This window comes from Galeopterus variegatus, unplaced genomic scaffold, assembly GCF_000696425.1.
Source record: "Galeopterus variegatus unplaced genomic scaffold, G_variegatus-3.0.2 Scaffold7054, whole genome shotgun sequence".
Taxonomy (NCBI): Eukaryota; Metazoa; Chordata; class Mammalia; order Dermoptera; family Cynocephalidae; genus Galeopterus; species Galeopterus variegatus.
In genome coordinates, this window is record NW_007733165.1 from 49309 (window position 1) to 65796 (window position 16488).

At 34.2% G+C, this 16488-nt stretch overlaps 1 protein-coding gene across 1 annotated transcript; it reads right to left on the reverse strand.

Annotated features, from left to right (window-relative positions):
* Positions 1-3371: 3371 nt before the first annotated feature.
* Positions 3372-14893, reverse strand: LOC103607028 (RNA-binding motif protein, X chromosome-like). Its single transcript, XM_008591576.1, has 7 exons — positions 14795-14893; positions 11447-11603; positions 9351-9503; positions 5868-5967; positions 4630-4755; positions 4459-4547; positions 3372-3933 (listed from the first exon to the last, which is right to left on the reverse strand). The coding sequence occupies exons 1-7, from the start codon at positions 14891-14893 to the stop codon at positions 3629-3631; spliced, it is 1029 nt and encodes a 342-aa protein (XP_008589798.1). The 3' UTR covers positions 3372-3628.
* Between the last annotated feature and the right edge of the window lie 1595 nt (positions 14894-16488).

The following is a 16488-nucleotide window of genomic DNA, read 5'->3' on the forward strand; positions in this document are numbered from 1 at the left end:
TTCCCACTTGTCCATGCTGTATTTGGAGTTCAGCCCAGTCTCTCCCTCACTACAAAGTCCCATTTCCAAGCTGCACTCCAAGGTGGTCCTTGGAAGAACAGTCAACGAATAAATATTTTTAAAACCTCATAGTACATTAACAGAAAATCTAGGAAAATTAAAAATCTAAATGTAATAAGAACTTTAAAACTTTTTGGGAAAAAAATGTTACTTTTTGATTTCAGCATAGAATTTAAGTGACACAAACTATTGCCTAAAAATCATGACAACAAAAAAGGCAATAGGTGAACCACACGAGAAAAAGGATACCTCCAACTGATAAAAACAGAAGACTTTGTATTAGTCCGTTTACCATTGCTTGTAACAAAATACATGCAACTGGGAGGAGGGAGGAAGGGAGGGAGAGCGTGGGCACACAAGCAGGTGCCAAAGTCTTTTTAAACAACAATAAAGTGAAAACTCACTCATTAATCCCCCCCACCCAGGGAGAGCATTAATCCATTCATGAGGGATCTGCTCCCATGACTCAATCAGTTTCCAACACTGCCACATTGGAGATCACATTTCCACATGAGTTTTGGAGGGGACAAGAACAGATCCAAACTCCATCAACTATGAAATCAAATATGGAGAAATTAATGTTACAGAAGATTCACTAAGGAAAGACATTTCCATTAACAAAGGGACTTTCAAGCACACCAAACATTATTTAACACCACTATTAATTCCTCTATCACTTTTAATTAGACATTTTGTATCTGAGAAAATTGCCATTTTCCAATATAACCCAAGTAAGGTAATTTATTACATTAAAAAATAATATAGGTCCTTATATTATTCTCACATGTAAGATGTCCGCAGGAAACTTGTTTAAAATGCGCATTAAATTTTTACTTGGCACTTTTCATTTTCTAAAAGTCCACCATGTGTGAACACAGCAAGAGGGTCCTCAGCACTGAATCTGCTATTGCTTGATCTTGAATTTCCCAGCCTACAGAACTATTAGCAACGAATTTCTGTTATAAGCCACTTAGTAAATGCTATTTTGTTACAGCAGACTGACTGGACTAGGAGACCAAATATATTCAACTATTCACTAAAAAAGCATTATGTTCCTATGACAAGAAATGGTGTAACACTTTATCTCTGGTTACAGTTTTTAGAATTTACCCTAACTTGAACAAAATCCTTACTCCAAGGTAGTAAAACCACATCTCCGTTTCTGTTCTATATCCTGTATTTATAACAGAAAACCCTGTCTAAAATCTCCTTACTCACATTTAAAGATTCCCAGAATCAGAGTATTAAAGCTGTAATTACATGGGCTCCTGTTGAGCAGTACACAATGATAGGAAGTCTCTCTTTTTACTTCATCCTCACAATCCTACATCACAATCGAAGAAAAACCCATCTTCATAGCATAAAGAATACACCTAAGTATCAAAGTTGGCTATGACTCCTTTAAAATTACTTTCACCATGTTATGGTTCAAGTTCCTCAATTACTAATCCTCAAATATGTGATCATGAAAATTTTAACATGAGTAGTGATCCTTCTTGAAAGATCAGTTTCGACTGTATTTCTAAGAATCACATACTGTTAAGCTTTTGGAGCTTTGTGAATATTCATTTGGATGTACACTCTGGAAGTTTCACGGTTCAACTTTTGATTTGGGTCCAAAAGTCATTCGGTTTTTTCTTTTTTTGTAATCAATATACAACATAGTTGGTTTTCATGTCCCTTTACCAATTCCTCCCTTCCCCCTCCCTCTCCCACCTATCAACATCATATCTGTTCTAGTCTTAATAAGTTTAAGGAATTGTGATTATTTTGTGTTCTTCCCTGCCTCCATTTTCTTTTTAGCTCCCTCCCACAAAAAAGTGAGTACATGTGGTATTTCTCTAGATTCTACACCCACTTATATAATTTTTTTCTAAGTCCACCCATGTTGCTGCAAATGGCAGTATTTCATTCTTTTTATAGCACAGTAGTATTCCATTGTGTAGATATACCACATTTTCTATATCCACTCATCTGATGATGGACATTTGGGCTGGTTCCACCTCTTAGCTATTGTAAAGAGTGCTGCAATGAACATTGGAGAACAGATATACCTTCAACATGATGATTTCCATGCCTCTGGGTGTATTTCATCTTTCATTTTTAATCATTTGATGCTTTAATAAGAAAGCCTTTATTTAAAATGTACTACACCTTTGGGCCAACCCCGTGGCTCACTCGGGAGAGTGTGGCGCTGGGAGCGCCGAGGCCGCGGGTTCAGATCCTATATAGGGATGGCCGGTGCGCTCACTGGCTGAGCGCGGTGCAGGTGACACCAAGCCAAGGGTTACGATCCCCTTACCGGTCACAATAAATAAATAAATTAATTAAATAAAATATATTACACCTTTGAATAACTGTTCCTTTTAAAGTTTTTACACTTAAGTTTCAAAAAAGATATATGAGAGTATTTAAAATAAATCTTCCTATTCATGACCCTTCCCTTTAGATTATTCAGTATATATAGGAACAACTGTTAAACCCTTAGTTATAGGTGCTTTCAAATATATTAAGAAATTTATTAATAGGAGTAACTCCTTAAACACTTGTTTTCCAATTTTTGTTAAAACCCATAAACACTTTATATTTGATTAAGACATGAACTCAGGAAACTTAACTGCTTCAGTTTTGATTTAAGTGGAAAATTTTGTTTCATTAATATTATTACCACTTCAGTTACTTAATGCTTTAATTCGGATAACATGGATGAGGTAGATTTCTTAAACTTTAGGTTCATCAATGTCTAATTTTTCCTTTGAACTTTACCATTCTTCTAAAAGATAACACAAAACTGTTTATCAGTAGATACTTTTGCAGGATTTTTGAAGACTTCTCCAACCTTTTATACAATTAATTTTTTTTTCCTTTTTGTCTTTTTTACTGACCGGTAATGGGATCGCAACCCACGGTGTCACGCCCACACCAGGGACCGGCAACAGGATCGCAACCCTCGGTGTTGCGCCCGCACCGCGCTCAGCCAGTGAGCGGGAACCGGTCTCCACATGGGATCTGAAACCTCGGTGGGAGCGCCGCTGCGCTCCCAAGCAGAGCATTCTCCAGTGCGCCACCGGGCCGGCCCTACAATTAATTTTTTAAAGACAAACATATTATTAGCCTGCACAATCTGCAGGAAAAAAGCAGTGAACTGCAAGGGAAAAGTAATATATATTTGATTCTGTTTACATTTATGTTTAAAGACACAAAAGAAAATTTTAAATGAGTGCAGTTCCCCCCCCCCCCCCGAATTATGAGCTTTTTAAAGCTTGTGTAACTTGGAAGTAAAATCAGACAGAAAATAGCATTTCATGCAAATTTTTATTCTGAAAATTTTAATACAGACATTAAACCTAAACGTAACTTTTCTTTTTCAATTAACATTAACAATTATAAAATTTACTATGAGAAATACTACTTTTCACCCTTAAGATGCAGAACAATTCATGGAAGGAAAATTAATATAGGCCCTTCCTTCTAAAACCAACACATTTCTTTTAATAGTACTCAGGTAATATTGGAAAATAACATTTTAATTTTCTCCTTGGTATCCAACTAAGTTGAGTGTTAACTTTCAATATTTGCGTTGGCCTCTTCTGTCAGAGTGGCTTCCCCCATAACCTCCTCCAAAAGCCCCACGACTTGAGCTACTGTATGATTCACGAGGAACACGGTACACCCTATCCACAGAAGATGGAAGACCTCGTTCTTGTCTGCCACCATGCTCACGACGCCTTGAATTGATATCATTTCGGCTGCTTGAATAACTTTCTCGATTTCCAACATTTCCATTTCGTGCACTGTTATAATTATCATAGTGACTTTTTCCACGATAAGGTCGAGAGGAACCTAGTGCAGGTGATGCACCACGGGAGCTCCCTACAGGATCAGATCAAATAATAAAACAAACTACATTGAACAGTTTTCTGTTATTTTACTGTAACTGTAGTTAAAGTACCAAATATTTGCAAAACTTGCTTTTCTCTGCCTTTGCTGCAGTAGTCAAAGATTTTAAGTTTAAAAGAAAGTCTAAGAATAATATTTTGGAGCTTAATAAAGTTTAAGCTTTATTAAGTTTTAACATTTGTTCAAATTTCCTGAAAATGGGCTGAAATTCTAACTTTTCATGTAGTGTTCCTATGTTTCATATTGTTAAGCACTCTCATTCTTTTAAAAATGTTAAAATACTTTCCCTATAGTGAGTAAAACGATAAGACTGCCTACTTATCCTTAAAAGCAATCTGTCAGTTTAAATAACAGCAATTAAGAAAATAATACAAAAACTCTCTAACTAACCAAATGGCCATAACACATAGTTTTCCCTTTGTGAAAAAATTTCATTAAGACAACAATCTGGCCTGTTAAATATAATTCTATAATTTACAAGTCAAAACAGGACCTTACCATGACTTCTATACACATCTCTGTAAGAGCCTCCACTTCGATTTTCAGAATAATCTCTACCTCGTCTCCTTCCATAGCCATCACGATCACTGAATTTTAAAAAGTTGTAATTAATGTCAAAATTAACAACTTTAAGAATCTATTTGATAAAAACAGAAACTTTTATAGTACCTATACCCTCTAGAAGAATGTTCATCCCGGTAACTAGAACGGCCAATATCACGGTATGCATAATTTCTAGAAGGTGGAGCATAACTCTTGGTGTCTCGAGAACTTGGATAATCTCTGCCAGAATAATTTAAAGCAACAAATTAAAAAATAACATTTCTAATATCAGAAACATAAACTCTTACAACTTAGCAACAAAAACACAATAAAATTAAAAATGAGCAAAGGACTTGAACAGATATTTCTCCTAATAAAATATAAGTAGCCGAAAAGCACATGCAAAGATGCTCTATATACTGATTAGGAAAAAACAAAACCAAACCAAAATGAGATACTATGCTTCACACCTACATGTACCAAGCATTGAAGAAGATGTAGAGAAATTGGAACCCTGATAAATGTACTGCTGGTGGGAATGTAAAATGGTGCAGTTATTATGAAAAACTTTGGTGGTTTCTTAAGAAACTAAACAGTATTATCATTTGAATCAGAAATTTCAGTCCTAGGGCCAGCCTGGTGGCGCACTCGGTAGAGTGCGGCGCTTGGGAACACGGCAGCGCTCCTGCCGACGGTTCGGATCCCATATAGAGACCAGTCCGCTCACTGGTTGAGCGCGGTGCGGGCACGACACTGAGGGTCGCGATCCCGTTTGCGGTCACAAAAAAAAAAATTAAAATAAAATTTCAGTCCTATACACACAAAATAATTTTAAAAGGATTTTCTAATAGATACGAGGGTACTTCAAACAGTTCATAAAAAAGAATTAAAAGACAATACAAAGCTTTCCATGAACTTTGTTTACAGCAGAACTATGACAGAAACAACCAGAACAGATGAGTGGACGTGCATACAATGGAATATTATTCAGCTGTAAAAGGAGTGAAGTACTGACACAAATTATAATGTAGATGAACCTTAAAACCATTATGCTAAGGGAGAGAAAACAGACATGTATTGTTTGATTCCATTAATATGAAAAACGCAGAACAGGTTAACTCACAGAGACAGAACACAGATTGCTATTTACCAGGGACCAAGGGAAGTAATAAAATGAGTCTGACTGCTTTGTAGTGGGGTTTTACTTTGGGGTGATGAAAATGTTTTGGAACTAGACAGAGGTTGTTGTCACATAACACTAAATGTTCTAAATGTCAGTGAATTGTTCAGTTTAAAATGTCTAATTTTATGAGATAAATATCTCAATAACAACAAAAAACAACTGTTTTGTTACTTTTCTTTACCTATCTTTGGTAGAATAACCATCATCTCTTCGTGACTTGTAGTCATCTCTCCCAAAAGAGACTGGCTCTCGGCGTGGCTCTCTTCCACGTGACACCGGACCTTTAATTTTAAAATGATTATGTAAGTATCTCAACTTGAGAATGTCTCCAAGAAAAAAAATTCAAAACTGCTGTTTTTCCTCTCTAAAATAATTTTTAAAAATGATCCATGTTCACTTCTACCTTTCAGTTTTAATTTTTTAATTTCTTCATTGTACATGTTCATAGGGTAGTTTGTTCTTATACAGGAATACACTGCATAATAATCTAATCAGAATAGTTAGGGTATCTATCACCTAAACATTTACCATTTCTTTGCTGTTATAACATTCAAGTCCTCTTTCCTGGCTATCTTCAACCCTTTAAATGTTACTTCCAAATGTTTTAGCTTTTAACACCTTCTCTCCGAATATGCGTTTTGCATAATCTTTAAACTATCATCAGTAGATAGCACCCCAGAAATTAGAGCTAAATATAAGTAATCTTTGGCAACAATTTCCACATATTCAGTTATCAAATCTGCCTCCTTAATGTATCTTACACCTCTACTTTTTTCCTCTACTTATCAGTCCTATTTCATTTACCTCTTCTCTAGATGACATCTTTGAAAACCTCTTAGTCTTGCCCTACTGCGTTTGCATTCCTCATGTTTCTCCCCATATAGCTAAATTAGTTTTTCCAATAATTAAATCTTATGTTACCACACTGGTAAAAATTCTTGGATAGCTTTTTCAAAACCACGAAACTAAACTTGTTAAATTTAGTTTCAAAAACCAGTTCCCACTTCTCTCAATATTTTCGCCGTACTCTTTCAACCAATCATTTTCTTAAGACCACAAGATACTCCATGACCTGTCTTGTTTACACATACCAACACTATAAAATACTCTGACTGGGGCTTATTGATATAGAAAAGGCATTTACAACTAGCTCTAATTTAAAGTTTTATTCGACTATCCCATTATCAGTTTCCTGTCTTCTGTAACCACCTCACTTTTTTATAAATTCAATATTAAAATGTACACATTCCTTTACATATTCTTATTTAATTCCTTCTTTAAAACTATATTTACTGTATGAAACAGTGTTCCTTTTTTCAAGTGTCTTCCTTTTTCCGCTTACCCTCATTATAAGACTTCCAAATTCACTGCATAGATGATATTTTACTTTGTCTATGACTCTGCTCATTTTACAGTGGATTTTTCCTTTCTTAAATTACTAAAAATTCATGAGTCAGAGCTTAACTATTTCACATGGATTTGTAGGAACCTATGGTTCCTTCAAGGCTAGTGCTGCTCACAAAGCTTAAGCCAAAGATTCCTGCACAAGTGAAACATTCTTCATGATAAAGAACTGCTCCAGCCAAGAGATATTTTCTTTCTCCCTTATTTGTTCTTTCACTTTTCATATAAAATAGTGATGGTATTAATGGCAGAAAGAAAATATGTAAAACCTTAAAATTGTTTACTGAAGTTCATATGTATCCTTTCTTTTTTTTTTTTTTTTCGTCTTTTTTCGTGACCGGTAACGGGATCGAAACCCTCAGTGTTGCGTCCGCACCGCGCTCAACCAGTGAGCGGACTGGTCTCTATATGGGATCCAAACCCTCGGCGGGAGCGCCGCACTCTACCGAGTGTGCCACCAGGCCGGCCCCATATGTATCCTTTCTTTCTCAAAGAAAATAATTTACCAAATCATGTTAAATCCATCTCCTTTAACAAATACTACCTATTACTGAACTAATTAAATTGTAAATTCTTTATTCATCACGAAGTGGTTGGTTCTATCCTTATGCTGATGAATTAAAATGTATTAGCTTGTCTACTGTAATGATGGCCAATATTGATTTCTACTGCATATCTATCAATACTATTAAGGGCTCCTTTAAAAAAAATTGAAGCTCTTTCAAAATGTAAAACTTTATCCTATAAATCCTATTTTCTTCATGTGCTAATTCTTAATTCTAATTTCTAGAAGTTGCCTTTCACTAATTTTTATGTTCTCATGGGCTAATCTAACAGAAATGTGCTGGCTTCTTGTATTCTGAAATCAATAGCCAAAAATACATAATAGCTTCACTGATCTTCTACATATGAAAGATAAAATGAGCAATGGGAGTTTCAAGTTTCGACCACACCAAAAGTCAAATAACAATGCTAAATAAAGAATAAGAGACCCAACTAAAACACTCTCTTACTGAGGCATCACTAATTACTAAATGCTATCCTGGATTATTTGTTCTTCTATTTGCTCCTCCTATTCATAACTTGTGCTTGATTTTTCAAATAATTTTAACTATCCACTAAGAATCATTATGTTAGGGTGTAAACATCCCTGCACAATCCTAATGATTAACTTATGTCTTCCATACATTTAACAGCTAAGTGATCTTCTATGATTTACACTAAACTTGAAACATCTGACCTCTTCAAGTCTACTTGTTTGCCTTAATTTTATTTTAATTTTTTTTAAAAGATGACCGGGAAGGGGATCTCAACCCTTGACTTGGTGTTGTCAGCACCACACTCACCCAGTGAGTAACCAGCCATCCCTATATGGGATCCGAACCTGTGGCCTTGGTGTTATCAGCACCTCACTCTCCTGAGTGAGCCACGGGCCGGCCCTTAATTTTATTTTTAAATATTACCTAAGACCATGATGATCTTTATTTGTGCTGAATGACAAAAAGAAATTTGTCTCCTATTTATCTAAGTATTCTCTTCCCAATGAGATAATTTCTGAGCAGAAAATACATCTTGTATGTCTTTATGTATTTTTTTGTATTCTCACACAACCAAATACAATGCCTTGTATGTAAGCATTACTGTGGTCTTAGAAAATTAACCAGTAAATTTTATATTGGGACACTAGGGCACATTAGCAAGGGTTCTATGGAAGAACTCATGTTGAGATGAGGAGTGTGTCTACCATACTCTGCATTTAAAACAAAAGCTTTTAAATAAAGCACCATATAATGATTAAAAAAAACCCAGTGAATATCAAGTTTCAGTTATGACTTATATTTAAATAATAGAACCAGATGGTCAAAATACAAAGTCCAACTACATGAAGATCACACAGGACATCATAATTTTTGTAAAAATCTTAAAACCAAATCTTAAAACCAAAAAAAGCCTAGTAATCAAAAAATGTTATCAAGAACTTTAAGAAAAACTAACAGGAATTCTGCAGCAAACATGATATTAAAAACAATGTTTTCTCCAATGTGATATTAATCACCTATTATATCTACAATTAGAAGCTGAAGTATTTCCTCACTACAAATCTGGAAATTTACCTAGTGAGGTGGAAAGTAATTAAGCTAGTGATCAGTAAATATGCCCATATACCTCTATTTTCTCTCTTAAATTTAAAGTTAAACATCCAATCTTATACCTCATTTTCTTTCACAAAAAGTACTCTTTTCTTCAAGATAACTGTTACCTTTTCCTCCCACCTCAGTACTGCTTCTTGCTGGAGTTGAAGGAGCAGCTTTTTTAGGAGGAGGACCTCCACTTCTTGAAGATGGAGCTCTTTTAACTGGAAAGTGTCCCCCAGAAGAACTCATATTGAGATTAAGAGTATATCCACCATTATCTGTATTTAAAACTAAATCTTTTTAGTTAAAGAGCATTCATATTTTTTCAGTAGCCAATATTTACTGTTTATAAACTTTTATTAAACTATTATATTCTTAATAATTCATATTTATCTAAACTAGTACAATTTAGTATTTCTTTATATTAAAAAAAAAAAACTCAGACACTTATGTTTTGTAAAAGTCAGTTTGGAAACTTCAGGATAAAAGCTCAAGAAGCATTTTATATTCCTGTGAAAGAGAACAACAGAGAGAAAAGCGAAGAGTTGAGAAGGAGCAGAAAGAACCCTATCACTTAAATATGTCTAAAACCTGGATTAAATAAAAATGTTTTAAAAAAATTAAAGATAAATATTTATCTAATGATACATAATTCTGGCACAAAGAAAGCTTTTTCAAAACATATTACATGCATAAATACAAATATCCAAAAAATCAAAAGGAGATGATGTGTCAGAAACATGCATTCTATGTTAGGTATTAAACATACAAGTCTTAAAATCCATTTATGAAATAATACTAGTCACGAACTTAGGCTATGCTCAATTTTAGTGGTATTTAAAAATGAATACATTTATAAATGCAATTATAAATAATATAACCTTTTTATCTTTCTAACCAGACAAAAATTTAGATATATTCCAACCCTTGGTACTGTCACAGGTGAAAAGAAAATTAATATCCTCATACATTGTAGAGTACAACTTGGTAAACTTGATTTTCAGGATCATTTACTAGGACAATTAACACCCAAACTATGTATCTTAAAATGGATCAAACCCAGCAATTTCACTTTATTAAACATCTCCAATGAATCACATTTGATTATGGAACTGGAAGCTACATGTTCTGATTTTCGAAGGTCAGTCAATAGATAAAACAGTAAAATTTGTTTGAGACATGTATTTTTTTTTCCATAAATACGTTTTGGGTTTTTTTAAATGAAAAAAATTGAACAACTTACTTCCTACTGATGAAAAAGATGTCTCTGAAAATAATTCATAAATACCATTTTCAATCATCCTCCTCTCACACACCCACAGCAAAGACAAATACATACATATTTGTGAAACAGTAGTTTTTAGTCTTTTCCTGTGTCAAAGACACCTTTGAGGAACTAAAGACAGTTCTAGATATTTCTCTGAATACAATTTTTTTTTTACGGCATATCAATGTACTAATTCCTCATATCAAAATGACTAAGTAGATTTGCATAAATATTTGCAAACACATACACACACACACAAAAATGCAAAATCAATCCTAAAATTTGAAATGCTATTTTCTGAATTTGTTGGTATTTTGAGTGACAAATTTTGATACCTGTTGTATGATTTTCAAAATTCCCTAATATTTTTATGATACAACTCATGTAAAGTTCTGGGCCACAACATGGAAAATTCTAATGTATGATCAATAGAAATGAGTTTTGCAGATAACTTGCTGAATGAGTACAGGCAATTAGTATTAAAAATAAACTGGATTAATTTTAAATTTATGGTATTTCAGTAAAGGGTGATTAAGATTTATTGATATTAAGTTATTTACTGACTAGATATTACTTCAATCATTGTTACAATTCTTTAACTCTTGAAGAAAACAGAAATTTCAGAGATAGAAGTAGATTAGAGATTGAAGTAATAAAGAGAAGTTACTGCTTAACAAGTACAGAGTTTAAGTCTGGGATGACAAAGAAGTTTTGGAAATAGTGGTATCACAGCATTGCAAATGTAGTTGATTTCACACAATGATATGTTTAAAAATGCTTAAAATGGCAATCCTATATTATATATATTTTACCACAATAAAAAATAATATAATTTTGCTTGTAAATAATGTTAATTTTTTACACATAAAGGTGGTAAATAAAATTTAAGATATTTCTACATATCCAGACTGTTTTTCAGTCCTATGGTTGGATACTTATATAAGAAAACATTACCCAAGTGTCCTCCACGTGAGGGACGCTCTCTTGTTCCTCCATTTCCTCCTCTCATATTTCTTGAATGGCCTCTGTTTTTTGGTGGTCTCTGCTTACCACCACTTTCAGAAGTTGATTTGTTGGCTTGCTCTACGTTAATTATTTTTCCACCCAAAGACTAAAAAGATCCAAGTATTATTATGAATAACATAATATGTCAAATTTAACTTGAACACATTTACAAACTTACTTTTACTGCAAGTATAATCATGTTGATCAATGTCTTTTACCAAAGCAAACATGTGCTTCTGCAATGACTACATCCTTTATAATACCAAACTACAAGACATATAATGAGTAAACTCTGTTCATTAAGCCATCTAGCACAGAAGAGTATGCACTAGTTGTTAAAAGTTCTTGAAATGTCTTCTAGTAATTAAATAACAACCCCTCAGATATTCTGTAGGAGAATACAAAATGTCTATTATCCACAATGCATAAATCATTTTCTCTTTACACAAAGGTACTTCAAAAAGTTCATAGAAAAGATTCAAGTTATCTTTCAATCCGTACCCTCATATCCCCACTATGAATTTAAAATTCTTAGTGTCACAAGAGTACAAGAAAGAATATGGATCACTTATAAATTATTCAGTTATTTATTCCAAGCAATTATTCATGTTATACTCATTCTGTTTTTTTAAGATGGAAAATCTCCCACTATGACCTGCAGATCTGTATTTACTCTAGTTTTAACATTAAAAAAATTTTTATTTCCTTAATTAGGACCCAGTTTGATTTGTTTGTATTTGTTTGTTTGTTTATTTTTGCTTTACTCATTTCTAATTTTGGCTTTAGATGTATCCCTAAAAAACAACTCTTGAATAGAGTCTCCAAATTCTTACTTCTTACAAATGCTTACATATCTTAATTAATTTCACTATAACTTCCTAATGCTTAATCTTAAGAGATCAAAGTGATTTTTGTAAACATGATTCAGGTCATAATTCCTCTATATACAACATTCTGGTAGCTTCCTATTATTTTTCATAGATTTTAAATCGTAAATCACTACAAAGATCTCTCTGGGCCCTTCCCCAAAAGTAACAGCCACACAACCAGTTAATTGCACCTTGAGCCTTTATTTGCTATTTCTGGGCCCAAAATATTTCACTCACATTTGTGAACAGCTGCTTCCTTCCCAGTATTCAGAAGTCAGCTAAAATTATTTAATCTTCTTATAAAAAAACACTGTCCCCCCCCTGTAAGCTCTAACTTACTTACTTTATTTTCCTTTTTAACATTTATATGTATATACTTATATTTCTTTTTACTTCTGTATTTCTTTTCTTTTAGCCTACATACATGTACCCAAGAAAACAGGTACTAACTCCATATCTACAGTGGCTATATTAATGCCTAACACACACACAGTAAACACACAATAAAATATCTGTTGAAAAAAGAAATGGAGGAATGTCCACACAAACTACCTGTTCTTTTGCTTGAAAACTAGGGGAAAAATTATCAATTACTATTCTTTGGATTTATCTCTGTATCTAACACAATGATAAGGCAAATCCAACTTTCAGTTTCTACCAAACATTAAAATATGAAAGGTAAGAATCCATAAAAATGTACTGTCTGCAAAGTACCAGGAACTGAGATATGTAATACATAAATAAAGGCAATTACCATACATATTCTACACTAAGAGAACTTAAAAAGCACTAAAAACAACTTAACAATAAAGAAATTAGTATATGGTACAGTGAGTATAAAATATTTGTAATACAAGTGTACTAAAAATCAGTTCATGGATTTGAAATTATCGATTCAATTATCTTTCAATTCTCTTTTTCCATGAACTGTTCAATGTACCCTCGTGTAAGACAGGGGAGGGGTATAAGACCTCTGGAGGAAATACACTATGTAAGTTCAGTTTTTGAAGGAGACTGTTATTTGTGATGAAGATACAGAGAAGAGTAATTCTCAGTAAGTCCAAAAAAGAAAGCTTAAAACACATTATAGTTTATTGGGGAGAACTTAAAGAATAAAAGGACCACAAAACACACTTGGATAATGTAAGGAAAAATATAAATGTTAAGTGTCCTGACTGCAATGATAAGAAGTTCAGCCTTTAATATAATCACTGAAAAATTTTGGGCCGGCCCGGTGGCGCACTGCTACAGTGCGCCGCTTGGGAGTGCGGCGGCGCTCCCGCCAAGGGTTCGGATCCCACATACAGACCGGTTCCCGCTCACTGGCTGAGCGAGGGGCAGGCGCAGCACCAAGGGTTGTGATCCCGTTGCCGGTCCCGGTCCTGTATGGGCGCGACACTGAGGGTTGCGGTCCGTTGCCGGACACGAAAAAGACAAAAAGGAAAAAAAAAAAAAAAAGAAAAATTTAAAGGGTATGTCCTCAGAATTTAAGATCTGAAAGAGCAAAGACCATCTGCTAGATTAAAGTAAGTCTTCAACCAATACTGTAAAATGAATAATCAGATATATACTTTACAAAATTCATTCTGGTCACAGGATAAAACCTTTTAAGGAGAGAAGAGCAAAGTAAGGAGTGTCAATTATTTATTCTGATAGCCACCTTCATCAATTTGCCCACACTATTCCCTTGCTGTAAGAACAAATAACCTGCCTATTTAAATATAATGTAACTACTGAAACAACATTTTCAAGAATATTTTTTTTTCTCAAAATAATGGGCAGTAGTCTTCCCTACCTGTAAATCATTTTTGGCTTTCAGGCTATATAAGTGCTTCTGTTAAGTACAATAACTTTTCATAAATAGTAAAATTTCTTTTATCATTTTCTGTATGGTAAGAGGGATTTTTGTAAGGATTTCTTCTAAGTTCTAAAGCTCGCTAAGAGACAAAAGTCTGTTTACCCTATACTGGAATATTAACATAAAAATAGGTTTAATGTGTATTACTTAACATGTTAATTTCAACACCCCCCCCCCCCTTTTTTCCTTTTTGTCTTTTTTCCTGACTGGTAACGGGATTGCAACTCTCGGTGTCCCGCCCGTACCACGACCGGCAACGGTATCGCAACCCTTGGTGTCGCACCCACACCGTGCTCAACCAGTGAGCTGACCAGTCTCTATATGGGATCCGAACCCTCGGCGGGAGCACCGCCGCGCTCCCAAGCACCGCACTCTACCGAATGCGCCACCGGGCCGGCCCTCAATCCCCTTTTAATGACACTTGTGAGAATTTATGAGACAAAAAGAACAATGGCTACAGAATTTTGGTTCATATGGCATTATGCTACCTTAAAAAAATTAGGAAAATGGAAAAGATCTAGAAATACTATTCAAGGAAGAACAGAGCTAGGACATTATTAAGACCCTTACCTTTCCATTCATATCTATGATAGCATGCTTAGCATCTTCAGGGTTCACAAAAGTAACAAAGGCATAGCATCTGGACTTCCTGCTTACTGGGTCCTTCATCAAAAGAACTGTAATACATGCAAATATTTTAAATTTATATAATTTATTATATAATATTTAACTTTTTGTATTTTCAAAATTACTCTCCTTAATTTCTCACAGCCTCCTTAATTTGACCTTCTAGACATGGCATAGTACCAACCATCTGAAAGTTATATAACAACAACAAAACAAACATATTTCATTTAATTATAGTACTCTAAATATAAATAGGAGATAACCTTTCAGTCAGTCTATCTCATCCCACTTTATACCCTACCTCCACAGAACATTCATCGTTGCTTGTCTTCTTTCCTCAGTGGTAGGGGAACTTTAAGGTAGACCTGTCAACCATTACAATTAGTGACTTCCCAGTGTGAAACAGAAATAAAATCATATAAATTTCAAAAAACAAAAAAATTTAATTTAGTTGTTCAATGGAATATATTTATAATGTATGTTTTCTTTGAACAAATAAGTATATATATTTGTTGGTTCTAAAAATTACCTCCTAATATGGGACCATGTTTCTTGAATACTGCTTTAAGAGATTTTTCACTGGTCTCTGCACTTAAGCCTCCTATAAAGAGCTTCCCAGGATGATCCACTTCTACTTCCTCTCTATAAGTAGGTAAAAACATATCTTTATTCAGATAGCAAAAAATAAGCCAAAAGAATCAAATTTTATTACAGAGTGTGCTTAATGACATTTGTGTGTTACCTAAAAATAAAAACGTGAAGCATACAGAGCAAAAGTAACACTGACCTAATGCACAAATTTTCCATTTTTTGTTAAGTATCTGATAAAAATTTATATGTAAATATTAAATGGTAAAGGCTGTAATTCTTTTGGGACACAATATGCAGGGTGCTGCTTTTTAAATTAAAATTTTAATTTATAAATAATTGTATATATTTATGGGACACAATAGGATGTTTCGATATCTGTATAGGTGGGCCATGATCACACCAAACTAACATTTTTTTGTAGTAAGAACATTTAAAATTTATCCTTTTCGCTATCTGAAATACAAAACAGACTATTAGTACCTATGGTTACTCTGTATTTTAAAAAATAATACAGCAAAAAACAAAAAAAGATAAAGCAACAAAATGAACTTCTGCATTGTACCTATCTAAAAACCAATACTGTAAATTTTACAAAATGTACATAAAATACCGTAAATATATTTCTGAATTTCCCATCTACTCTCATTTATCTTTGCTGAACACAAATACTTTCATTTGCTTTATTTATTTTAAAGAAAATATAAGTTTATTATTATTTTTTTTACATTCTAGGATGTTGTCCTGGAGCAGTTGCGAGCAAGGGGGAGAGGGGAAAGGGGAAGATGGGATGGAAAGAGGAAGAAAGAGGAGGTGCGTGATTGAGGCCTGTGCTGGGTGCAAGAGAGGGGTGTGTGGCAAAAGCATTTGTTCCCCAGTGTCCCAGCTCAGAATCAGGGCTCTTCTTGCTGGGCTTGGCAGTTACTGGGCTGGTTGCACATGGGGGAGCGGGGAGGAGGCAAGTGAAGGAGGAAGGGGGGAGGAGGGTGGACCAGTGAGGAGAAGGGAGGGGGAGGGGGAAAGGATAGAAGGGGGAGGGGTGAGAAGAA